We start from the raw sequence: 27800 nt of genomic DNA on the forward strand, positions 1-27800 counted from the left end.
CCCTGCAGTGCTATGGGTATGGAAGGGAACACAGAGGAGGGAGTTCACAAGAGCGGATGAAGCCCTCAACAGGCTTCAGGAAACGTTTCCAGTTAAAAGAGAGCCCAATGCCCTCAGGAGAGGAAGAAGCGGAAAAAAGCATACAAGGCTACATACAGTTGAGACAATATTCTTTACCCCTTCTCCCAATACAATCTAGATTCTATTGTCCCCAAATACACTGAAAAAAAATATAAATGCAACAATTTGGCTGACTTACAGTTCATATAAGAAAATCAGTCATTTCTAATAAATTCATTAGGCCCTAATCTATGGATTTAACATGACTGGGAATACGGATATGCATCTGTTGGTCACAGATACCTTTAAAAGAGGCGTGGTAGAGGCGTGGATCAGAAAACCAGTCAGTATCTGGTGGGACCACCATTTGCCTTTAGGCAACGCGACACATCTCCTTCACATAGAGTTGATCAGTCTGTTGACTGTGGCTGTGCGAAGTAGCTGGATATTAGCAGGAACTGGAAAACGCTGTCGTACACGTCAATCCAGAGCATCCCAAACATGCTCAATGGGTGACATGTCTGGTTCGTATGCAGGCCATGGAATAACTGGGACATTTTCAGCTTCCAGAAATTGTGTACAGATCCTTGTGACATGGGCCGTGCATTGAAACACAAGGTGATGGCGGAGGATGAATGGCACGACAATGGGCCTCAGGATCTCGTCACGGTAACTCTGTGCATTCAAATTACCATCTATGAAATGCAGTTTTGTTCGTTTGTCCGTAGCTTATGCCTTCCCATACCATAAAACCCTGCAACCATGGGACACTCTTCACAATGTTAACATCAGCAAACCGCTCGCCCACCCGACGCCATACGCTGTCGGCCATCTGCCTGGTACAGTTGAAACCGGGATTCATCCGTGAAGAGCACACAAATATGTAGTCTATCACCTTCTATGCCAGTGGCCATAAAGGAGAGCATTTGCCCACTGAAGTCAGTTACAACGCCAAACTCCAGTCAGGACAAGACCCTGTTGAGGACGACGAGCACACAGATGAGCTTCCCTGTGACGGTTTCTTTATTATTTTTGCGATCAACATTTTATTTTATTTCATATTACACAAAATATACAAGGCAGGATTACATTACAAGTATTTGCTGACATGACAACACTAATATACAATACAACTATTTACATACTGTCAGGAGTCCATTAATTGAGTACACATATGACAGGAAGGAAGTAGGGTTTACAATATTATTCTCAGGAAAGAAAATGTCATCCCCCCATTCTCTTACCATGTAGTGTAGGTCCATAGCTTGGTCAAGAGTTGTTGATATCTGATAGAGATGTACATTATACATCCCCATGCATTAACTGTATTTGCCCAAGCTTTGTTTATCACGGCCACTGATCGCTCTATACGAACAATATCTTTAAAATATGATGAACATGTTTGAGTCAAGAGGATTGGAGGGGTAATCCAAGCACTAATCATAACTGTTTTAACCCCGCATAAATTATTTATTTCTGAACCAGTTGCAGTACAAATGAAGAGTCATCATTGAACAAAAATAAAGGTGCATCTTTGTTTACAGGGAAACCCATAATTTTTGTAAGGAACTGTGGAACATGTGACCAGAATTGGGACACCACAGGACATTCCCAAAACATGTTACCCTTATCCGCCCACAATGGGTACACAAAAGGTTTATTGTTTGTCAGCAGGTTATGGTTATGCAATATAGAAGAAGATTCACAGAACTTCTTAGTGTTGCCTATATGTTTCTCAGCATAGTACCATATTTGTAGTGAGTTGGAAATAATTTAACCACATTTTTTTGAATGCTGTTTTTACCTTGATACCGGATTTTTTTTTATATGTAAGTCTATGCAGTGCAACAAGTGCTTCCTCTATGTCTCTCCAAGAAGCTGCAATAGAATCAAGGATTTTATTTGGAAAGATCAGTAATGTAATTTGTAATCTCTAAGAAATGAACCTCCTACTCCCTTTAACCGCGTAAGAGTATCATATCGAATGTGTGACTTTTTATCATTCTAAATAAACTTTGAGGTCATGACTTTAATTCCTCAAAGTATTTTGTCAGAGGAGATATAGACAACATAGAGAAATACAATTTTGTCGACCGAGTACATTCATTTTTTTAATAGAAATCTTACCATGTAATGAGATTTTAAGATAGGGCCATCTCTGCAAATCAGGGGTGATCTCCTCTTTTAGTTTTACATAGTTCCCTCTGTAAATTTGGTGGGTATGCATATGCCCAAATAAATAAAGTCTGCCTCATGCCACTGCACTGGAGAATGCAGTACGCAAAGTAAGTAATTTCGCAGGGCTATTAAGGGGCACCAGTATAGATTTCCCTGTTTTTTTATATCCAGAAAATTAACCGAACAGAGTAAATCATTTCAGAATCTGTGGAAGGTAAATTGAGATCTGAGAAATACATTATCATCATCAGCATAGAGTGACAATTTATGCAGAGTACCTTTTAATATTGATGGGTGAAATAAGTGGGTTCAATCTAATCGCTTGGGCAAGGGGCTCCAAACACGGTGCAAAGAGAATTGGTGATAATGGACATCCTTGTTTTGTGGAACGTTGTCTTAGATATAATTTTTCCTGTCTAGAAAACTGCTTGGGATGCAGAATACAATGTTTGTAACATGGAGATAAATCCTTTACCAAAACCACAGAACTCCGAAACACACCATAAATAGTTCCATTCTAGCCGATCAAAGGATTTTTCTGCATCCAAACTAAAAGGTGCAGCAAGGACAAGGTCGTTTTCGGACTCATGATATATACACGTCTAATATTGTCTGAGGTTAAATTACCCTTTATAAACCCAGTTTAATCATCGCTAATTAGATTTCCTACAAGCAGTTCCAATCTGATGACAAGTATCTTTGCAAACAGATTGAGTTCTGTTGTATTAATGCTTAAGGGCCTATAGCTTTTACAGTCTAGGGGAGATTTGCCCTTTTTTAACAAAACTATATTCAATTAGGTGTTTTGGTCTCTATGGAATTCTCCATGTTTTAATGCATGATTGCTAGAACCAAGAATTAGTGGCCCCACAATATCCCATATTTCAAGAAACAGCTCAGGAGGGAAACCATCAAGTCATGGTGATTTGCCTCTTTTCATAGATGTTAATGCATTCTTGAGTTCAAGAGGAAGTGGGGAGTCAAGGAATCCAGATTTCTCTCTGTAGAGTTTGGGAAGGTCCAAATGTGTGTCATCTTACTATGTTCAGGGTCCGCCTCTGACGTATATATTTGGGAATAAAAATGCCTAAACGTATCATTATTTCTGCCTGGTCATGTGATATTGTTAGTTTATGCTTATTTTCAACAAGCACAATCTGTTTTTCCAGGTCTACTACTTTTATACTGTGAGATGAATTAAGATGTGAGGCAAACAAAGGTACAGTTTCCCCTCAAAAACAATTTTGACACCTCCCAAAGTGACTGAGGGGATGTGGCTGTATCTGTATTTTAAACTATAAAAATAATTTAAACTTTGCAGAAAGTTGTGTCAAAAAATAGGGATATGTATGTTATCCTGTTATTATTTAGTTAGCTAGTAAATAAATAATTAAACCAATTTGTGTAGTACTGAGTCATGAGTAAGGCTGGGGGTTTTGCAGGTGATACGGTTATGACTGTTCAGAATGATGAGAAGATGACTGTTTAATAATGATGAAATAGATATACCTTTATAGAGATTAATTCGGGAGATGGTAGCTCTTTAAACAACCTCTTCTGTGGTGCCCCAAATCATAATAAGTTCATTGTTACATGATTAATTTAATCGGGTAACAATTAAACATAGTTAGTTGATTAAATAAATAACAGTCATCAGATTAATGAAAGTAAAGTCACGACACATCTTAGAGTGATTTATAACCATAGTTACAAATACAGAACGTTCTGTATCATCATTATCAGAAGCCTCAACCTGAACACAGTTTTCTATCAAATAATATTTGTGAGCGGACCAAGTAATTGGGCGTCACTCTAAAGCGGGAAGGTGAAATAAACGAGTCAGGAGTAGGTTTTCTTGATTGAACACAGTTCTCTATTGAGGGCATTTGGTCAACACAAACACTCCAACATAATCAATGAAAATCTTCCAAGGAAAAACATACATCTTCTTCTCCAGATGAAACAGGAACACAATAGGATTATCTTTAAACTACAACAAAAGTCACGGGATTGTCACCGTCTTAGTGGTTCTTCCTGGATCGCTCCTCTCTCTCTCGGTGGCCATCTTCCAGAGATAGTTTTCCCCTCCTCCCTGTGCTGGTTCCATTCTCTCTCTTATAGGGGAAGGAGAGTATGTCATTAGTACCGTCAGCTGTGCTTAATTGCCTCTGGTTACTTTGTCTCCCATGCCTTGTTGGGGTACTATCCGTGAGCCCAGCCTGCCCTCTGGTGGTCCTTCCACATATTAAAACACCTTTCGTTTTGTTAGTGGCTAAGAAGTGAGCAACACATTTAAAGTATCTGTTTTGGATTCTATAGACATCAGAATGTTTTAGGTAGGTTTCTTGTATTAGGGCAATATCAACGTATTTACATCTGATGTATTCTAAGCATTTGGTACACTTGATAGCGGAATTTAAACCATGGGAATTTAACAACATTAAGATGAGCCCACGGTTCATTAAAAACCTTTGTCATATAGAATGTATGGATAAGTGTATGACAAAAACCAACAAGAAAATACATTTAAAAAACACCTGTTCAATACAAACAGGAAAAAATATTTGCGCACCATTATACATATTTCTGAACAAACTCTGACAGCTGGGGTTTAACAATAAAATAAACAAAAAGAGTAACCTCCCACAAGTCGGGAAGTCTATAGCTTGTCTGGTAGGAACTCAAATTCTCAAATCAAGAGGATCCAAAACAGGGATGCACGTCCCAAGTCCTGTCCCATTATGTCAGCCACTTGTTTTTATCCAACATGACATAAATACGTGGCAAAATTACTTTTCACAGAACACGTATCCTTAAGTGATTTAATTTCTCCCGAAAGCAGTTCCTCCAGGGATTCCTTAACTGCTTGTTTGACCATTGCCTGTATCAAAGTTTGTTGATTCAAAGCCTTCAATGTGGCAGAGTTGGTTGTATCCTCAATGGTCTTAGTTGGCTCAGTGTCTTTGTTTGAGATGCATTTAGGCTTCCCTGTGCCTTGAGTGTCCTCGGTTGCATAGGTCCATCTTATTAAGCATTTTGAAGGTTCAGAGGCCAGTTGTCAGGAATTTATTACGGCTTTTGGTCTTTAGAGACTTTACTCAGAACTACACAAATCTAGAATTGGGATGGAGTGACTGGGAGGACATCAGACACTTGTCTGGGGTGTGTGTGTGGGGCCTCCACTCATCCCATTTCACCCCAAGTACACCCCCACTAGCCACTATACCTTCATTTTTAAGGTAAAACAAACCAACCACAGTACCTAAGTGGCTTAAGTGGTCTTTCTTCAAATGCATGTACAATGTATGTATCCACATACTGTATTTAGTTTTACCATTAGGTGAAAAAAAGGCAGTACAGATATGTACTTTGCTTTATTTTGTTTTTCTGTACATTTCTTTGTGTCTTGATACATGTCTGCTCAGCCCACATTCCCATACTCTATATATGTAATGTTTACAATAACTATGAATTTATACTATGATGATCCCATTCTAAGGAATGCCCACCGCTCTCAAATGCCATATCTGCTAAAAATGTTTTACTTTGTTCTTCAATAATAGATGGAACAGATAAGGTTAACTTTGATTCTATACAAGTAAAGAACAACACAATCCAACTTATCACATGGAATGTGCATGGGCTCCATGATGGGGTAAAAAAGCATATGGTTCTCGAACACTTAAAGTCAGCAGATGTGGTTCTCTTGCAAGAGTCAATGTACATAAACAAATTATAATTCTTGAACATTTAAAGAGGAGTCTGCCAAAAGGCACCTCAAGGACTCTCAGACCATGAGAAACAAGATGATCTGCTCATGTTTTAAGTGTAAAACTAACAATGACTCAATAACCCATGCCTTCTGGGAATCCTATGAAGTCTAAAACTTGTGGGCGGAGCTAGAATGTTGGCCGTCAGAAGTATTACAATGTTAACTTACTTTTAATCCGTCTGTCTGCATATTTCAAGACATAGCATATGGGGGTGTAGTGAGATACCCAATGGACTGGACGATTCTCTTCTCATCACTCATCTTGAGAAAACGTATACTAAAAACCTGGAAATCATTTAATCCACCATTATTAACACAATGGAAAAAACAAATTATTTATTATTGAAATAGCATGGGTGACCTGGGAGACTGAGAAAAACGAATTGGTACAATTTAAGGCCATGTGGCAAACAATAATGCAGGCAATAGGGATGGTGTTGTGAGCATGCAGATCTGGGCAAATGATATGTAGTCATTGTTTGTGTGCATCTGTAAATTGATGTTTGTATATGTATGTTTGTATCTGGTTTAAAAAATAAAAATAAACAACTTTTTTTGTAAATTATATTATCAAGAAATACATTTTAAAAAGATTCACGCTTGGGGACCATTAGAGATATTTGAAACTCACGTGTGAAAAAGTTAAATGACTCCCGATTCTCATCTGATTCTTGAAATAGTCCAACTGGGATTTCCAGAAAACCTGGGAATTTTGGGAAAGTTACTGAAATTTTGCGACCGTAGTCCTCCAATATTTTCTCATCTTAATTTTGCACATGACCTTTGTATTTGGGTAAATCACTTATTGATGTAAATGTGTTTGCTTTGCATCCCAAATGGCACCATATTCCGCATATAGTACTCCACTTTGACCAGCTCTGGTCAAATGCGGTGAACCATAAAGGAGCAGGGAATTAAACTCTGGACTCCCGCGTATCAAGTGGCAACACCACTATACTAACACTACCCTCTATGCTGTTTCCTCAGAGGGGGTAAGAATGAACCGGAACCAGAGCAGCCTGTTCCCAGGAAGGTGGCTATACGGAGCCTGCCATCTACAGACGACATAGATCCGGATGTACTGGACAGCATGCATTCTCTGGGCTGCTTCAGAGACAAGAACAAACTGATGAAGGACCTGCTCTCGGACGAGTGAGTAGTGAAGGAGGGATGGATGGAGGGGTGAGGAGGGAGGAAGGGGGGCAAGGAGGCTGGAACAAAGGGGGGCGGGAGAGAGTGAGGAAAGATGGATGGAATGGATGGGGAAGAGGGAGTGAGAAAGGATGGAGGTGGGAGAAGGGAGGGAGGGGAGGACAAATTAGGATATGGTGGGAGAACAATGGGGGAAAGAAGATCAGAGAAAGATGGATGAAGGAAGGAGACAAGATTAGATGAGATGATAGGGTGGTGGATGGTACAAAATGAGAAGGGACATAAAAGAGAAAGGACAGGAGAAGAGAGGAGAGGACCATAAGGACTCAAGGACATGAGCACAGAAGGCAGAGGAGCGGAGAAAGAGGGAAGGTTGTTGAATGGAGGTGTGAACATTGTGGAAGGTGAGCGGAGGAGAGGGATAAAGGGAAAGGGGAGAGGGGAATTGTCTATAAGCTCCAGAGGCCTTGGGTTCTTATGAAATCCTTTGAACCTGTTGCTTTGGATGTCAGCAGACATACGTCACTTTGCTGTTATCACACGACTTTGGCAGCAGTGCTTATACCACCTGCTTGCACACCTCCACGTAACAAGCTCCTGGGTCACACTGTTTCTGCACTGCAGGGTTTGTGTGTGTGTGAGTGCAGGTGGGAGATAGAGAGAGAGTGTGAATGTGTGTGTTTGTGCTCATGTGAATACCTTTAAGCATTTGTGATAGAGATAGTGTAGTGCGTGTGTTTGTGTGCTTGTTTCACTGTTAGAGCATTTTAGAGCGTCACAAATAAAGTAGTGAAGGAGGGATGGATGGAGGGGTGAGGAGGGAGGAAGGGGGGCAAGGAGGCTGGAACAAAGGGGGGCGGGAGAGAGTGAGGAAAGATGGATGGAATGGATGGGGAAGAGGGAGTGAGAAAGGATGGAGGTGGGAGAAGGGAGGGAGGGGAGGACAAATTAGGATATGGTGGGAGAACAATGGGGGAAAGAAGATCAGAGAAAGATGGATGAAGGAAGGAGACAAGATTAGATGAGATGATAGGGTGGTGGATGGTACAAAATGAGAAGGGACATAAAAGAGAAAGGACAGGAGAAGAGAGGAGAGGACCATAAGGACTCAAGGACATGAGCACAGAAGGCAGAGGAGCGGAGAAAGAGGGAAGGTTGTTGAATGGAGGTGTGAACATTGTGGAAGGTGAGCGGAGGAGAGGGATAAAGGGAAAGGGGAGAGGGGAATTGTCTATAAGCTCCAGAGGCCTTGGGTTCTTATGAAATCCTTTGAACCTGTTGCTTTGGATGTCAGCAGACATACGTCACTTTGCTGTTATCACACGACTTTGGCAGCAGTGCTTATACCACCTGCTTGCACACCTCCACGTAACAAGCTCCTGGGTCACACTGTTTCTGCACTGCAGGGTTTGTGTGTGTGTGAGTGCAGGTGGGAGATAGAGAGAGAGTGTGAATGTGTGTGTTTGTGCTCATGTGAATACCTTTAAGCATTTGTGATAGAGATAGTGTAGTGCGTGTGTTTGTGTGCTTGTTTCACTGTTAGAGCATTTTAGAGCGTCACAAATAAAGCAAAGCGGCGATGCCTTTAGGGCAGGGGTTGTGTGTTGAGATTGTGTTACCTATGACCTTCCTAAGGGCCTGTGAAAGTTTCAGTGTGGTTCTCTGAAGGTTTAGTTATGATTCGCTGTGAAGGGCCCATGCATCATCCCTAAAGTTATATTTTTTCACATTTCAAGTGCTCTTCAGTTTTCTGTTCTCTCTCCTCTTCATTTTCCTTTCTCTCCCATTTTATTATTTGCCCTCTCTCATTCGTTTCTCACCCTTTCTTCCGTCCTCTCCTCTCTTTCCTTTCTTTATTTCCCTTCTCTCCTCTCTACTATTCTTATCATCTCTCTGTTCTCTCTCTCCTCCTCTGGGTCTGAAAGCAAAAAGAAAGTCGGAAGCGTTAATTCCATTTATTCTTCTTTTCTTTTTTAGCTGAAGTTGCAGGTCTTCATCTATCGCTGCATTCCCCAGACCCTTCCGTTTTATATGCCATATTACAACCAGGGCTCTGAGTTTCACAGCCAGAGGAAATCGATCCTTCGTCTGGACAGGCCAGAAAATGTGACTTGTCACCTCCTATGCAAATGAGGAGTCAGATTTCACATACTCCATCTCAGCTACGGGCGTAGAGTGGCATCTGAAACAGGATACTGAGCTCTTTCACAGAGTGTACAGCATTTGATGTTGCACCGTTCACAGAGCATTCTGTACATGAAAATGTCAGTCAGAACAGGTCCAGAATATAAGGGCACAAGGTGAGACCCAGATGCAGACACAGGAGGCAGATGGTTAGAGTCCAAGATGTTTATTAACAATCCAAAAGGAGTAGGCAAGAGAATGATCGTGGACAGGCAAAAGGTCAAAACCAGTTCAGAGTTCCAGAGGTACAGAATGGCAGGCAGAATGGTCAGGCAGGCAGGAATGAAGTCCAGAAAAACAGGCAAAGGTCAAAACTAGTAAAATAGAATAGAAAAGCAGGAGCACGGAAAAAACATGGTGGTTGACTTGAACATACAAGACAAACTTGTACAGAGAGACAGGAAACACAGGGATAATACACTGAGGAAAATAAGCGACACCAGGAGGGGGTGGAGACAATCACAAGGACAGGTGAAACAGATCAGGGCATGACACAGAATCATTACATTTTCAGATAATTTTTATTTAACTGTTATATGGTCATAGCTGGAGCTGTTTCAATGTGCTAATTGTGGTTGAAAAAGACATGCGTGAAATTGACAGATGAATTAACTCAATGTGCATTGAAGACGTTGTACGTAATGAGCTTGGAGTGGCTGAATTGAAAAAATATACAGTGGGGAGAACAAGTATTTGAAACACTGCCGATTTTGCAGGTTTTCCTACTTACAAAGCATGTAGAGGTCTGTAATTTTTATCATAGGTACACTTCAACTGTCAGAGACGGAATCTAAAACAAAAATTCAGAAAATCACATTGTATGATTTTTTTATGATTTGCTTGTTTGAAAATATATAATTTTATCGATGTCTAGTGAGGTAATAAAAATAATATTTTCGTCTGTCATGGAGCATGAAGTCTTTAAAGGAGTGACAGTTGCTCCATTGAGATTATTGGCTGCTATTAGCTATACACTATTAGTTTTGGTTTATGTAGTATCAACCAACCTGATCCTCCACTTTTTGCTCAGATCAATCCCCTTTTGTCATCTTTCTTCTGCTCTGCAGAGATAACCAGGAGAAGATGATCTACTTCCTGCTGTTGGACCGTAAGGAGAGGTACCCCAGCCACGAGGACCAGAACCTGCCCCCACGCAGTGAGATTGGTAAAATAAAATGACCCCGCCCAAAATCACAAGACAGTAGCAATTGTAAAATCTATGTTGACGGTGAATCTTCTCACGGAAAGGTTCTCACAGAAATTTTCTCACGGAAATGTTGACGGTGTTAACTCACGGAAATGTATTACATCAAGCACTATGGGAAGAAGCCCTCCCCACCTGATTCAACTAGTCAAGGGCTTGATAATTAGTTAAGTTAAATGAGGTGTGTTAGCTCTGGAATATATCAAATACATGGAATGACTGGGGAACCAGGGAGAGGTTTGAGTGTGCGCTAATGCATGTGCTTGACTGTCAAACTGCACTGTAGCTAGTGTGTGATCTTCTCTCTCTCTATCTCGCTCTATATACAGTATATATATCCTTTCTCCCCTCTCTCTGTCTCACTCCCCCTCCTCTCCTCAGACCCCCCCAGGAAGCGTGTGGACTCCCCCATGCTGAACCGCCATGGCAAAAAGAGACCGGAGAGGAAGTCTATGGAGGTGCTGAGTGTCACAGACGGAGGCTCCCCCGTACCCGCCAGGAGGGCCATCGACATGACACAGCACGGACAGAGGTACACAAACACACAGGAACAGAGGTACACACACAACCACATCCATGCACACACACACACACATACACACACACACACACACACATATACAGCACACATACAGTACACACACTTTGAATGTGTTTGACCATGTTTCCCTATCCCATCACACCAGCACCCATCAACTCTGCATGGCATCATTGAGACACCATTAGTCTCTTACCATCTCCACTCTTCAATATTTTGGATATTGTAAATTGACAAGATAAGCAAGTAAGACAGCAGACAATAGGGCTAGTTCTATCAGTGGGCAGTGTTGTGGTCTGACACACAAACATGTACACAAGCATGCACACACGCACACACACACACACACAGCCATAGGCAAACTGACACCCTTTGCCTTGATGACATACTGACAGACGGATCCATCCGTCTGTCAGTATGTCATCAAGGCAAAGGGTGGCTATTTTGAAGAATCTCAAATATAAAATATATTTTGATTTGTTTAACACTACTTTGCTTACTACATTATTCTATTTGTGTTATTTTGTAGTTCTGATGTATTCACTATTATTCTACAATGTAGAAAATAGTAAAAATAAAGAAAAACCCTGGAATGAGTAGGTGTGTCCAAACTTTTGACTGGTGCCATATGTGGATTTTACATTGGAAAAACCTACACATTATTAAGGGGAAAAAATACATTTTAGTTTTACAGAAATTATAACTAATTGTAATTTGGATATCATCGGTTTTGGTAATTTTTTATTTCAGATAGTATTATATACACACTGCCTTCTGAAAGAATTTAGACCCCTTGACTTTTTCCACATTTTTTTAGGTTACAGCCTTATTCAAATATGTATTCAATAATTGTTTTCCACTCATCAATCTACACACAATACATGACAGAGCAAAAACAGGTTTTTAGAATTATTATTGAAATATCACATTTACGTAAGTATTTAGACCCTTTACTCAGTACTTTGTTGAAGCACCTTTGGCAGCGATTACAGCATCGAGTGTGCTTGTTACTGACGGTACAAGTTTGGCACACCTGTATTTGGGGAGTTTTTCCCCATTCATCTCTGTAGATCCTCTCAAGCTCTGTCAGATTGGATGGGGTGCGTTGCTGCACAGCTATTTTCAGGTCTCTCCAGAGATGTTTGATCGGGTTAAAACCTCTTGGGGCCAGGGGGCAGAATTTTCACTTTTGGATAAATAGCGTGCCCAATTTCAACTTCCTGCTACTCATGCCAAGAATATAAGATATGCATATTATTCATAGATTTGGATAGAAATCACTCTTCTAAAACTGTTTGAATCATGTCTGTGAGTATAACAGAACTTATGTAGCAGGCAAAACCCCGAGGACTAACTGTTCAGAATTTTTATTTTATTTTTCTCTCTCTGTTCCCTGACTTGTTATTGCCAAGGGATATTTCATAGGAACTTGTTTTCAGTTCCTACCGCTTCCACTGGATGTCACCAGTCTTTGGAATTTGGTTGAGGTTATTCCTTTGTGCAATGAAGAAGTAGACCAACTCGGAACTGGGTACACTTTTGTGAGTTGCTTAAGACGTGAAAAGTGGCGCTGGTTTGTTTTCTTTCCTGTATTGAACACAGATTGCCCCGTCTACAATTTGATCGATTATTAACATTAAAAAATATTTTGGCAAAGTTTTGAAATATTTTGTAGTGACGTTGCATTTTTTGTAAGCTGTTTTTTTCTGGATCAAACACGCTTTATAAATACATTTTGGATATATATGGACGAACAAAAGGACCAATTGCGATGTTTATGGGACATATTGGAGTGCTAACAAAAGAAGCTCGTCAAAGGTAATGCGTGTTTTATATTTTATTTCAGCGTTTTGTGTAGCGCCTGCAGGGTTGAAATATACTAACTCCTTTGTTTACTGCTGGTGCAGATGGTGCAGGCTATCAGATAATAGCTTCTTATGCTTTCGCCAAAAAGCATTTTTAAAATCTGACATGTTGGCTGGATTCACACCGAGTGTAGCTTTAATTGAGTATCTTACATGTGTGATTTAATGAAAGTTTGAATTTTATAGTATTTTATTTTAATCTGTCTAGTTTCCCTGGCAATTGGCCAGTTGAGACATTTGCGTCCCACCTATCCCTAACTAGTTTTAAAGTCCGGGATCTTGCTAGGCCACTCAAGGACATTCTGAGACTTGTCTCAAGCCACTCCTGCGTTGTCTTGGCTGTGTGCTTAGGGTTGTTGACTTGTTGGAAGGTGGACCTTCGCCCAGGTCTGAGGTTCTGAGCGCTCTGGAGCAGGTTTTCACCAAGGATCTCTGTGTACTTTGCTCCGCTCATCTTTACCTCTATCCTGACTAGTCTCCCAGTCCCTGTCGCTGAAAAACATCCCATAGCATGATGCTGCTACCACCATGCTTCACCGTTGGGATGGTGCCAGGTTTCCTCCAGACGTGACACTTGACATTCAGGCCAAAGAGTTAAATCTGGGTTTCATCAGACCAGAGAATCTTGTTTCTCATGGTCTGAGAGTCTTTAGGTGCCTTTTGGCAAGTGGGCTGTCATGTGCCTTTTACTGAGGAGTGGCTTCCGTCTGGTGCTGCAGAGATGGTTGTCCTTCTGGAAAGTTCTCCCATCTCCACAGAGGATCTCTAGAGCCCTGTCAGAGTGACCATCGGGTTCTTGGTCACCTTCCTCACCAAGGCCGTTCTCCCCAATTGCTCAGTTTGGCCCAGGCGGCCAGAACTAGGAAGAAAAAATTGAGGAAAAAAACAAGTGACTAGTACTGAGATTGAACCCGCTATCCTCGGTGGGTGTAACAAAAAAACTGTCTTAAATGGTAACAAATCTGCCCAATTAGCTGTTCGCTTTCCGTACACCCACTTGTGTTGATACGCCTATTTATGTTGACAAACATGTTCCAGCAGCTATGTTGAGTTGCAGTCACCCCATACTCCTCTTTTGCTTGATTTGGGCTCCCGACTGGCGCAGCGGTCTAAGGCCAACTGTATCTCTGTGCTAGAGGCGTCACTACAGACCCTGGTTCAATTCCAGGCTGTATCACAACCAGCTGTGATTAGGAGTCCCATAGGGCGGCGCACAATTGGCCCAGTGTCGTCTGAGTTAGGGTTTGGTCGGATCAAATCCCAGAGGTGACAAGGTAAAAATCTGTCGTTCTACCCCTGAACAATGCAGTTAACCCACCGGTAGGCCGTGATTGTAAATAAGAATTTGTTCTTAACTGACTTGACTAGTAAAATAGAAAATAAATAAAACATTTGATTTCAAAACCAGCCCCAAAGCTGATTTGTTTTTAAATTTAACATCCTTCTCCCCTTATTACAGGGCTGAAGCTAAGCTGAGCTGTGTATGGGGAGAAGGATGTTGGTGAGAGAAGTCAGTGTGGGTTTCTGGTTTATCTATGTCTTGTGCGTTTTGTCATATCCTTGATTGAACAGTATTCTCTGCTGGGGGAGGTGTGTGGTTGTTAGTTTGTGCACAAACGTGTGCGTGCGTGCGTGTGTGTGAACGTAACTTTATCTCTCCCCAGCAGCAAACTTTTATCGACAGTTTTGAGAATCAGGAGAACTTTACATCAGAGTGTGTCAGAAAGAAGACTGGCTTTGAAACATATATTATGAAAAGCCAAATCTCGGCGTGTACACTGACGGAAGGGAAAGATAAGTATTTTGGAATGGAATGCATTTTAACTCAAGCTACATAGACGAAACATATACGAAACAATACATATATTAGTATGATCTGGATATATTTTTCTTGCATGAATGACAATTCATCTTGTATATAATAAAGTGGGCTGGAAAATCTTTAAAAAAATCACAGAAACACAGCTTCATCTTAATCCTGAAGGTGTGCGAGGAGAAATTGAGGAGAGGTTGATTGATTGATTGAATTTATTAAGAGAATTTAAGAGAATACATAAGGGAGCTTCAGCCGGTGATGCCTCCACATAATTATTTTTTTTAAATCATCAAGGATAACACTATATAGCTTAAAAGCTTATTTCCATTGGGGTCCTTTTGTAAAGGGAAGAGGATGCAGCAAGGTTAGGCGGAAATTGAAGCGACAAGAAACAATGACAGACAAAATTGTTGTTTGTTATTTAACATGAGATTATAATACAGTACAATTGCCTTTCCTAATAAACAATTATGGACAAGTACATCTCCCTTGTTAATACTATGGGGAAAAATATACACCTGTAATATATAAATGTGTTTTTTTTTGTTTCGTTTCGCCGTTTCTTATGTATAACATTGCTCTGGGGAGGCGATTGAGTGTGTTGGACTGATGTTAAAGTGCCCTTAATATGAATACACACCCATGTCTTGGTTCATTTGGAGGTTTGTTGGGGTGAATAGTGAATATTAGCATTCACTCCGTGTCAGAGTCATGGAGAAAAATAACTAGATGAGGAGAGAATGAGACAGAGAAAGGGTAGATATAAGACTCTTTTTCCATTTTCCTTGAGGTCCTGAGTCCCCTCAACTCGAATTCTCACTCACACATGCACACCTACACAGACTGACAGACAGGCCAACAGACAGACACAAACAAACACTGCCCTCAATTTTTCGGACCCCTTGTCTCAGACCTCCTTTGGTTCTATTACCACTGACCATTTACTTTGGTTCCGTTGTGTTTTTGAAGACTCCATATGCCCCCTTCCCAGAACCTCTTGTACTCATTCCATCCCCCACAGTGCACCACTACACCCCTGTGGATGTGTTGGATGGACCTCAGATGCAGCGATTTGTCACATACACACACACACCTCCACAAAGAGTGTATGGGAAAAGTTTGGACTTGAGGAGTTTCCCAGACAAGGTATCAGTACAAACCCCAGCCACACACACACACATTTTGTCTCCAGTATAAGCCCTAACTCTCCATACAGGGGCCCTTTGTTTCCATTTGGGAAATGACAGATTGGTTAGCTACAGAATGTGTTTTTACCCCGACAAACACACACACACACAAACAAACGGGAAATATTTTTGTACAGAAGTGGATGTAACACCTGGACAGCCTGAGTATTATGAATGCTATTCATTGACTACAGGTCAGTGTTCAACACCATAGTACCCTCAAAGCTAATCATTAAGCTAAATATCATGGGACTAAACACCTCCCTCTGCAACTGGACCCTGGACTTCCTGACGGGCTGCCCCCAGGTGGTGAGGGTAGGAAGCAACACATCTGCCACACTGATCCTCAACACTGGAGCCCCCCAGGGATGCGTGCTCAGTACCCTCTTGTACTCCCTGTTCACCCACGACTTCATGGCCAGGCATGACTCCTACACCATCATTAAGTTTGTAGACGACACAACAGTGGTAGGCCTGATCACGGACAATGACGAGACTGCCTATAGGGAGGAGGTCAGAGACCTGGCCTGGTGGTGCCAGAATAACAACCTATCCCTCAATGTAACCAAGACTAAGGAGATGATTGTGGACTACAGGAAAAGGAGGACCGAGCACGCCCCCATTCTCATCGACGGGGCTGTAGTGGAGTAGGTTGAGAGCTTCAAGTTCCTTGGTTTCCACATCACCAACAAACTTGAGTGGTCCAAACACACCAAGACAGTCATGCAGAGGGCACGATAAAGCCTATTCCCACTCAGGAAACGAAAAAGATTTGGCATGGGTGCTCAGATCCTCAAAAGGTTCTACAGCTGCAACATTGAGAGAATCCTGACTGGTTGCATCACTGCCTGGTATGGTAATTGCTAGGCCTCCGACCGCAAGGCACTACAGAGGGTAGTGCGTACGGCCCAATACATCACTGGGGCTAAGCTGCCTGCCATCCAGGACCTCTACACCAGGCGGTGTCAGAGGAAGGCCCTAAAAATGGTCAAAGACCCCAGCCACCCCAGTCATAGACTGTTCTCTCTACTACTGCATGGTACGTTTTTACCCCCAAGCCATAAGACTCCTGAACAGTTAATCAAATGGCTACCCGGACTATTTGCATTGTGTGTCTCCCCAACCCCTCTTTTATGCTGCTGCTACTCTCTGTTTATCATATATGCATAGTCACTTTATCTATACATTCTACCTCAATTGGCCCGACCAACCAGTGCCCCCGCACATTGGCTAACCGGGCATTCTGCAATGTGTCCCACCACCTGTCAACCCCTCTTTTACGCTGCTGCTACTCTCTGTTTATCATATATGCATAGACTCTTTAACCATATCTACATGTACATACTACCTCAATCAGCCTGACTAACCGGTGCCTGTATGTAGTCTCGCTACTGTTATAGCCTCGCTATTGTATATAGCCTCGCTACTGTTATTTTTCAATGTCTTTTTACTGTTGTTTTTATTTCTTTACTTACCTATTGCTCCCCTAATACCTTTTTTAAACTGTTGGTTAAAGCCTGTATGTAAGCATTTCACTGTTGTATTCGGCACACGTGACAAACAAACCATCTGTAATGTTATCTTTATTTAATGTCTGGTCTAACAGACACAGATGCTATGATACTTCCACCCTTGTTTAGACCAGAGGGGACTGCTTTTAGGCTATGTTAGGATGGCCTGAACATGAGAAAGTTGGTTTGCTTGAACGGTTCAAGAGTTACTGTTGGTTAGTTATTTTATGCAAATGTGTGCAATTTTACAATGCCTTGCAAAAGTATTAATACCCCTTGGCATTTTTCCTATTTTGTTGGATTACAACCTGTGATTTAAATGGATTTGTATTTGGATTTCATGTAATGGACATACACAAAATAGTACAAATTGGTGAGGTGAAAAAAAAAAACTTGTTTCAAAAAATTCGAAAGCATAAACAACAGAAAAGTGGTGCGTGCATATGTATTCACCCCCTTTGCTATGAAGCCCCTAAATAAATTATGCCGAAACCAATTACCTTCAGAAGTCACATAATTAGTTACCCACTCCTCTCACGGAACCCGCTAGCGGGCTGAAATTCCACAACATACGGTGATCGCTACATAAATAGTCAAATTAAACATTCATGAAAATACAAGTGTCTCACACGTATCGAAAGCCTAGAATCTTGCTAATCCAACTGCATTGTCAGATTTAAAAAAGGATTTACTGCGAAAGAATACGATGCGATTATCTGAGCATAGAGCCCCATAAAAAACAAGAATTTTAACCAGCACAGGCGTAACATATTCACAAACTGCATTAAAATAAATAGTTTACCTTTGACGATCTTTGTCTGTTTGCATTTCCAATGCTCATTGTTACACAATGAATTATATTTTATTTGATAAAATCCGTTTTTATAGCCTAACACGAAACATTTTGTGAACCGCTTGTGTCGTGAATTCCGTCTCATTCCATTTTCGACAACACATTCCAGGTAAATAACCCACACAGAACGTGACTTTTCTAGTCATGTTTGGTTTCACTGCAATCAACTGGTTTGTTGAGGGGAGGTTTGTTTGTAACACAATCAAACCTGATGGGCCATTTTGCGGGAAGTATTGACTGAAAGAAACCAATTTGAAGACAACAAGTCATGACATCATTGTGCACCAATGATTTGCCCGCTGTTTCGTTGATTGACTGTCTTTTAACCCAATGACCATTGATCGTCTTGAAATCTAGCTAGGTAGATAGCCAATTAGCTGAGCTAAACGGCAATAGGTCAGTTTATGTGTTGCAAGACCAACCCATGTAGTAAGCTCCAGCGTAAAGTGAGTCATTCGCTATTGAAGTTTCATACCGGAAGGAGAAACACATATTACGCAGTGCATTGTTTGGTAAACGCGCAGATTCAGCTGTTTATATATAAATCATTATGGCGACTAAGTCAGGGAAAGCTAAATCTAAGTCTAGATGTACAGATGTACACACAATTTTAGAATAAATTGATTGGGAAGGTGAGACAGAGATTGTTGTAGGACGATTCATTTAGCGATTGTGGAGGAATGTTTTTTGAATGGGAGAGGACATAGTTTTGGACTGGTAAGTTCTTATCTTGCTAATGCCCTTGTTTGAAATTCATAATATAAAATATAATTTGTGATTTATTTTTTATTTTAGAAGCAATATATAAACATGTAATGTCATGAGATGTGAGATGCGTGTGTCTGCCGCCCCATCCCAACCCACATGAAATAGCCTATTTGAGGCTGTTGAGGGGAGGGCAGGCCCACACAACAATGGCCAAAGTGAAATGGAGACAGTAGATACAGCTGGTCTATTGTAATATAATAAAGACAGTAGATCTAGCTGGTCTGTCATAATATAATAGAGACAGTAGATCTAGCTGAAATGTCATAATATAAAAGAGACAGTAGATCTAGCAGGTCATAATAATGTATTCAACCTTATGTTCCCTGTACTCTCTCTATATACTGTATATGTATATCTGTTTATTATACCTGTTGATACAGGGCTCATATGTGAAACTATTCTAACTGAACATTTTCTTTCACAGTGACACTGACTCCGAATGGGAGTCTTATCCGGTGTCCTGTGTGATTTTAAGTATGCTCTCTCTAATTCTCACTTTCTCTCTCTCGGAGGACCTGAGCCCTAGGACTATGTGTCAGGACTACCTGGCATGATGACTCCTTGCTGTCCCCAGTTCACCCTGGCCTTGCCGTTGTTCCAGTTTCAACTGTTCTGCCTGCGGCTTTGGAACCCTAAACTGTTCATTTTTACTCTTGAGGTGCTGTTCTGTTGCACCCTCTACAACCACTGTGATCTCCACCCGGCACAGCCAGAAGAGGACTGGCCACCCCTCATAGCCTGGTTCCTCTCTAGGTTTCTTCCTAGGTTTTTGCCTTTCTATGGAGTTTTTCCTAGCCACCATGCTTCTACACCTGCATTGCTTGCTGTTTGTGGTTTTAGGCTGGGGCTATATAAATAGATTTGATTTGATATATGACTGAGGGTCTTCCAAATATTGAAAGTGTGTAAATAGTTACCCATGTTATTTTGTAAATGTATATAGATATATATTTTTTCATATATTTTTTAATCAATAATATTTTTTTTCCCCATTTGTTTTTTTTTCATTTATTTTTCTCCATTTTTGTGGGGGGGGGGGGGTTGTGTTAGAATACCATTTTGGCATTTTGTATATATTTTTTTGTTTCAAAATGTATACCTTCCCCAATTTGGCCACTTGGGTACATTTGGGCTACTTGTGTGGGACACCTGGGTGACTTCATGATAAATGTCATGTAGCACACTCATTTTGGAAGTTATCATTCTGAAACTTTGCACAAGTACTGTTGCCCTCTTATATTTTTCAATTAAATTGTCCACATCATCCTATCTGAATGTTTGTTTTATCTTGTTCATTTTAAAGATGATACAAAAATACGTCTGTTTTTTTTCATTGTTTTATCTAAACCAGATCTATTGTGTAATATTCTCCTACATTCAATTCACATTTACACAAACTTCAGAGTGTTTTCTTTCAAATGGTACCAAGAATATGCATATCCTTGGTTCTATGCCTGAGCTACTGTCTGTTAGATTTGGGTATGTCTTTAGGCGGAAATTGCACAAAGTAGGGGGGAGCTCGAAGAGGTTTTAAATAAAGTCCACCTGTGTGCAATCTAAGTGTCACATGATCTGTCACATGATCTCAGTATATATACACCTTTTCTGAAAGGCCCAGAGTCTGCAACACCACAAAGCAAGGGGCACCACCAAGCAAGCGGCACATTGAAGACCAAGGAGCTCTCCAAACAGGTCAGGAACAAAGTTGTGAAGAAGTACCGATCAGGGTTGGGTTATAAAAAATATCTGAAACGTTGAACATCCCATGGAGCACCATTAAATCCATCATAAAAAAATGGAAAGAATATGGCACCACAACAAACCTGCCAAGAGAGGGCCACCCACCAAAATTCACGGACCAGGCAAGGAGGGCATTAATCAGAGAGACAACAAAGAGACCAAATATAACCCTGAAGGAGTTGCAAAGCCCCGCAGTGGAGATTGGAGTATCTGTCCATAGGACCACTTTAAGCCGTACACTCCACAGAGCTGGGCTTTACGGAAGAGTAGTCAGAAAAAAGCCATTGCTTAAAGAACTAAATAAGCTAACACGTTTGGTGTTCGTCAAAAGGCATTTGGGAGACTCCCCAAACATATGGAAGTCTGGTCAGATGAGACTAAAATTGAGGAAAACGCTATGTCTAGCGCAAACCCAACACCCCGAGAACATGGCTCTAACAAAGTATTGACTTTAGTTATGCATGCTCAAGTTTTCTGTTTTTAGTCTTATTTCCTGTTTTATTTCACAATAAAAAATATTTTGCATCTTCAAAGTGGTAGGCATGTTGTGTAAATCAAACGATACAATCCCCCCAAAAAATCTATTTTAATTCCAGGTTGTAAGGCAACAAAATAAGAAACATGCCAAGGGGGTGAATGCTTTCGCAAGCCACTGTATATGGTTAAAGTTGATTAACCTCTCTGATCTCCCCATCCCGGATCCGGTATCAGGAATACAGACTCAAGCTCATTACCATAACGCAACGTTAACTATTCATGAAAATTGCAAATGAAATGAAATAAATATGCCATCTCTCAAGCTTAGCCTTTTGTAAACAACACTGTCATCTCAGATTTTCAAATTATGCTTCTCAACCATAGGAAAACAATAATTTGTGTAAAAGTAGCTAGCTAGCGTAGCATTTAGCGTTAGCATTAGCGTTAGCATCCAGCACGCAACATTTCAACAAAAACATAAAAGCCTTCAAATAAAATAATTTACCTTTGAAGAACTTCTGATGTTTTCAATGAGGATACTCTCAGTTAGATAGCAGATGCTCAGTTTTTCCAAAAAGATTCTTTGTGTATTAGAAATAGCTCCGTTTTATACATCACATTTGGCTACCAAAAAAACCCGAAAATTCAGTCCTCAAAACGCGAACTTTTTTCCAAATTAACTCCATAATATCGACTGAAAACATGGCAAACGTTGTTTAGAATCAATCCTCAAGGTGTTTTTCACATATCTCTTCATAGATATATCGTTCTTGGAAGCATGGTTTCTCCCCTCAATCAAATGGAAAAGTACAAGCAGCTGGCAATTGCGCACCGAATTCCACGCAGGACACCAGGCGGACACTTGGAAAATGTAGTCTCTTATGGTCAATCTTCCAATGATATGCCTACAAATACGTCACAATGCTGCTAACACCTTGGGGGAACGACAGAAAGTGTAGGCTCATTCCTTGCGCAATCACAGCCATATAAGGAGACAATGGAAAACAGAGCTTCAGAAATTCTGCTCATTTCCTGGTTGACGCATCACCTTGGTTTCGCCTGTAGAATGAGTTCCGGGCTCACTTACAGACAATATCTTTGCAGATTCTGAAACTTCAGAGTGTTTTCTTTCAAAAACTGTCAAGAATATGCATAGTCGAGCATCTTTTCGTGACAAAATATCGCGCTTAAAACGGGAACGTTTTTTATCCAAAAATGAAATAACGCCCCTAGAGATCAAAGAGGTTAAAGAATTGGAAGTTAAGATAACCTGAACATGTGGTAGTTGGTTTGGTGTCTCTAGCTTGAATAGTTCAAGAGTTACTGGTTGTGAGTCATTTTATGCTAATTTATACTAGTTTCAAATCAAATCAAATTTATTTGTCACATACACATGGTTAGCAGATGTTAATGCGAGTGTAGCGAAATGCTTTTGCTTCTAGTTCCGACAATGCAGTAATAACCAACAAGTAATCTAACCTAACAATTCCAAAACTACTACCTTATACACACAAGTGTAAAGGGATAAAGAATATGTACCTAAAGATATATGATTGAGTGATGGTACAGAACGGCATAGGCAAGATGCAGTAGATGGTATCGAGTACAGTATATACATATGAGACGAGTAATGTAGGGTATGTAAACAAAGTGGCATGGTTTAAAGTGGCTAGTGATACATGTATTACATAAAGATGCAGTAGATGATATAGAGTACAGTATATACATATGAGATGAGTAATGTAGGGTATGTAAACATTATAGCATTGTTTAACTTCTTGACTCTACTTGAGACGCATATGTCTCAAGTAGGCACCTGGAAATGCAAATGTGCTACGCTAAATGCTAAATGTACTCGTTAAAACTCAAACCTTGATCAAAATTCACAAGCATGGTATTGAATTAAAGCTACACTCGTTGTGAACCTAGCCAACAAGTCCGATTTTTAAAATGCTTTTCGGCGAAAGCATGAGAAGGTATTATCTGATAGCATGCACCACCTGAAAATGCCTGAATGCGACGTAAACAAAGACTCTGCTTATCCGACGCAGCACAAAACGCAGAAATAAAATATAAAACATTCATTACCTTTGACGAGCTTCTTTCTTGGCACTCCTATATGCCCCATAAACATCACTATTGGGTCTTTTTTTCGTTTAAATCGGTCCATATATACCCAAAATAGCTTTCTATGGAAGCTGTGTCATTCAGAAAAAAACATAGTTTTTAAACTTTGCGTAATTTTTTAAAATTAAAAAAGTCGACGATAAACTTTCACAAAACACTTCGAAATCCTTTTGTAATCCAACTTTAGGTATTAGTAAACGTTTATAATCTATCAAAATGATTACAGGGCGAGGTATATTCAATAGCTCCTCGTTTGCAAATCAATGGCTGCCAATGTCCACATTAACAACATCCGGGTGGAGACTGGAAGAAACGGAAGCCAGATAGATGGATTTTCCAACAATAAATTCAATTGAAAATGACGACAATGGCGACATCGTGTGGAATTTGTATGAATTGCATGCAGGTCGATATTAAATTTTGGCCTCTTTTAACAACCCATGGAAGTGACTTATGGAAATTATTTTTAGCTTTCAGAGAGCAGTTTTTCTTGCGTTTTTCAATGAAACACACGATCTGTTATAGTCACAGCCGTGATTTAACCAGTTTTAGAAACTTCAGAGTGTTTTCTATCCACACATACTAATCATATGCATATACTATATTCCTGGCATGAGTAGCAGGACGCTGAAAAGTTGCGCGATTTTTAACAGAATGTTCGAAAAAGGAGGGGGTAGAAGTAAGATTAAAGTGGCTAGTGATATATTTTCCATCAATTTCCATCAATTCCCATTATTAAAGTGGCTGGAGTTGAGTCAGTGTGTTGGCAGCAGCCACTCAATGTTAGTGGAGGCTGTTTAACAGTGATGGCCTTGAGATAGAAGCTGTTTTTCAGTCTCTCGGTCCCTGCTTTGATGCACCTGTACAGACCTCGACTTCTGGATGATAGCGGGGTGAACAGGCAGTGGCTCGGGTGGTTGTTGTCCTTGATGATCTTTATGGCCTTCCTGTGACATCGGGTGGTGTAGGTGTCCTGGAGGGCAGGTAGTTTGCCCCCGGTGATGCGTTGTGCAGACCTCACTACCCTCTGGAGAGCCTTACGGTTGTGGGCGGAGCAGTTGCCGTACCAGGCGGTGATACAGCCCGACAGGATGCTCTCGATTGTGCATCTGTAGAAGGACAATGACCCAACACATCTCCCCACTATACCAGTGCTCTAGTTGTCTAGATAGATGCGTAGGGTTAGCAGCTTTTTTTTATCTCTCCATATTTTTTTTTCTAGACAAACAATCCTTTATCCGATTTTGTTTTGCTCCACATTCATAGTTTGCTTTCTGTCTTTAAGTTTGGTGTGGGTTTTGTTCATAGTGAACTTTCTTTGGAAATCCCCAAAGTGTCTTTCAGAACCCCTCCTAAAACCTCACCTGTTTAGTTTTTGTTGTTGATCAGGGTCTCTTTTTTAGTTTCCGCTTCTGTTTTAGCGACATTTTTGGTTTTGAGGAACAAAATAAAAAGTTTATGAATTTGAAGTTAGAATAGCCTGAACATGAAAAAGTTGGTTAGGTCTGTCTAGCTTGAATGGTTCAAGAGTTAATGTTGGTTGGTTATTTTATGATAATTTTTATACAGTACACTCTGAAAGTACTCAGGCCCCTTGACTTTTTCTACATTTTGTTACGTTACAGCCTTATTCTAAAATGTATTAAATAAAAAAAAATCCTCATCAATCTACACACATTACCCCATAATGACAAAGTGAAAACTGTTTTTTTTTATGTTTGAAAATGTATAACAAATAAAGAACATAACTTATTTACATACGTATTCAGACACTTTACTATGAGTATGATATTTGAGCACAGACAGGTGCATCCTGTTTCCAATGATAATCCTTGAGATGTTTTTACAACTTGATTGGAGTCCACCTGTGGTAAATGAAATTTATTTGACATGATTTGGAAAGGCTCACACCTGTCTATATAAGGTCCCACAGTTGACATTGCATGTCAGAGGAAAAACCAAGCCATGAGGTCGAAGGAATTGTCCGTAGAGCTCCGAAACAGGATTGTGTCAAGACACAGATCTGAGGAAGGGTACCAAAACATTTCTGCTCTATTGAAGGTCCCCAAGAACACAGTGGCATCTGACATTCTTAAATAGAAGAAGTTTGGAATCCCGAAGACTTCCTATAGCTGGCTGCCGGCCAAACTGAGCAATCGAGGAGAAGGACCTTGGTCAGGAAGGTGACCAAGAACCCAATGGTCACTCTGACAGAGCTCCAAAGTTCCTCTGTGGAGATGGTTCTCATTCAGGCCTTATGGTAGAGTGGCCAGACAGAAGCCACTCCTCAATAAAAGGCACATGACATCCCGCTTGGATTTTACCAAAAGGCGTCCAAAGGACGCAGACCACAAGAAATAAGATTCTCTGGTCTGATGAAACCAAGATTGAACTCTTTGGCCTGAAAGACAAGAGTCACGTTTGGAAGAAACCTGGAACCATGGTGATGGCAGCATCAGGGACTAGGAGACTAGTCAGGATCGAGGGAAAGAAGAACAGAGCAAAGTACAGAGAGATCCTTGATGACAACCTGGTTCAGAGAGCTCAGGACCTCAGAATGGGGCGAAGGCTCACCATCCAACAGAAGAACGACCCGAAGAACACAGCCAGAAATAACACAGGAGAGGCTTCGGGACAAGTCTCTGAATGTCCTTAAGTGGCCCAGCCAGAGCCCGGAATTGGATGCAATCGAACATCTCTGGAGAGACATGAAAATAGCTTTGCAGCGACACTCCCCAGCCAACCTGACAGAGCTTGAGAGGATGTGCAGAGAAGAATGGGAGAAACTCCCCAAATACAGGTGTGCCAAGCTAATATCATCATACCCAAGTAGACTCAAGGCTGTAATCGCTGCCGAAGGAGCTTCAACAAAGTATTGAGCAAAGGGTCTGAAATAAATGTGATATTTCAGTTTTTTTTAAATAAATTAGCAAACATTTAAAAAAATGTTTTTATTGCTTTGTCATTATGGGCTATTGTGTGCAGATTGATGAGGGAAAAGTGAAGGGGTCAGAATACTTTCCTCATGCGCTGTAGATGGGAAAGAGAGAAAATTGACATGGTATTATCAGTAAGTAACCAGAATAAATACAGGTATTCTGGTTGGTAATGGTGTACTTGTCGAGTAACATACTGCATAAGACATTGAGGAGACATTGAAGAGCCGAGTGGAGGATACTCACGTGTACATGTAGAGGCAACCATAGGTGGAGTTGACTCCTTACGTCTCGTAGTTGAACATCTCACTGGCATCTCAGACATTAGACTAATGGAGAGAGATTACAAGGGAATGGGGGTTGGTGTGTGTGTCACAGTGTGTGACTCAATGTGTGTCACCAGAGTGGTATACTACGAAGCAAGCTAGATCTAGTCAGTCTTTTATAAAAGCTAGCCAACTTTAGTTAGCTTCCCATTCCAGGTCAGGCGTCATCCATACTACAATGTTGTTGTTGCATATTATGAAAAACTGCTCCTGGTCTTCTTCTTCTAAGATATCATGGTGGTCCGTAAAGAAACGTTAGAGGTGCATGCCAACACCTACTGTGCTGGAGTGTGTAGTCTATCACAGCTTACAGACTAAATTAATACAAATAAAAAACATTAACAAAAACTAAACCTAATTATGTACTACTAAGAAAATTAAAAAAGAGCCCTATTAACGACTATGAGCTGTACCATTTTGAAAACCAACCACTTTAGGCTGCCATTGACAACCTTGTTGTATCATTCCATTTCAAATTGTTCTAGTGCACAGTAATACTTGTGGTGGCAGGTTATGTGCTATTATCAGACCTTCCAGGGAAAAAAACATTAACAGAAAACTATGTTTTAAGTGAAAATGAGTGTTTGTCTGAAGCCAAAAAAGACAGGAAATTCTAAGCTAATTTGAGCTTAGCACTAACAAGGCATTTTAGCATCAGCAGCTTGACTACTACTAGAGTACTGTAGCTTTATTGATCTCCTGTACCTCAACAACAGATGTACTCACATTGGATGGGTTGATTAGGATTCAAACCTCTCAAACAGCCTAATGCATACTCTTAGAGTACGTTTACCCAATTAATGTACTTGTTAATGTAAACTTATTTTTTTTCATGTAAGATGCATATCTGCCATTAGGGAATCTGTGCAATGATCCTAATCTTAATATATGCAAATTGGTTCTTAAAGGGGCAATCTGCAGTTCAAACAACAAAGCCACACCCACCACTGTTTTGGTAAAAATATGAAGAATTGGGGGTGGGGAAATGTTACCACTCTCAAATTCATAAGCACTCTGGAAACAAAATAAAAATTTGGACCATGTTCAGAGGCTAACTTTTTTTTTTCTTAAAAATTACATTGTTTACAAACAATTGAGTTTAACAA

General features: G+C 40.6%; 1 protein-coding gene across 1 annotated transcript in view; it reads left to right on the plus strand.

Moving 5' to 3' along the window:
- Positions 1–27800, plus strand: part of LOC139367884 (BR serine/threonine kinase 2a) — a 497374-nt gene that overhangs the window by 431165 nt on the left and 38409 nt on the right. The window contains exons 10-12 of the mRNA XM_071106247.1: positions 6998–7162; positions 10414–10511; positions 10932–11082. Coding sequence (XP_070962348.1) covers positions 6998–7162; positions 10414–10511; positions 10932–11082 — 414 coding nt within the window. The remainder of the gene's footprint in view (positions 1–6997; positions 7163–10413; positions 10512–10931; positions 11083–27800) is intronic.

Source organism: Oncorhynchus clarkii, chromosome 2 (assembly GCF_045791955.1).
Source record: "Oncorhynchus clarkii lewisi isolate Uvic-CL-2024 chromosome 2, UVic_Ocla_1.0, whole genome shotgun sequence".
Taxonomy (NCBI): domain Eukaryota; kingdom Metazoa; phylum Chordata; class Actinopteri; order Salmoniformes; family Salmonidae; genus Oncorhynchus; species Oncorhynchus clarkii.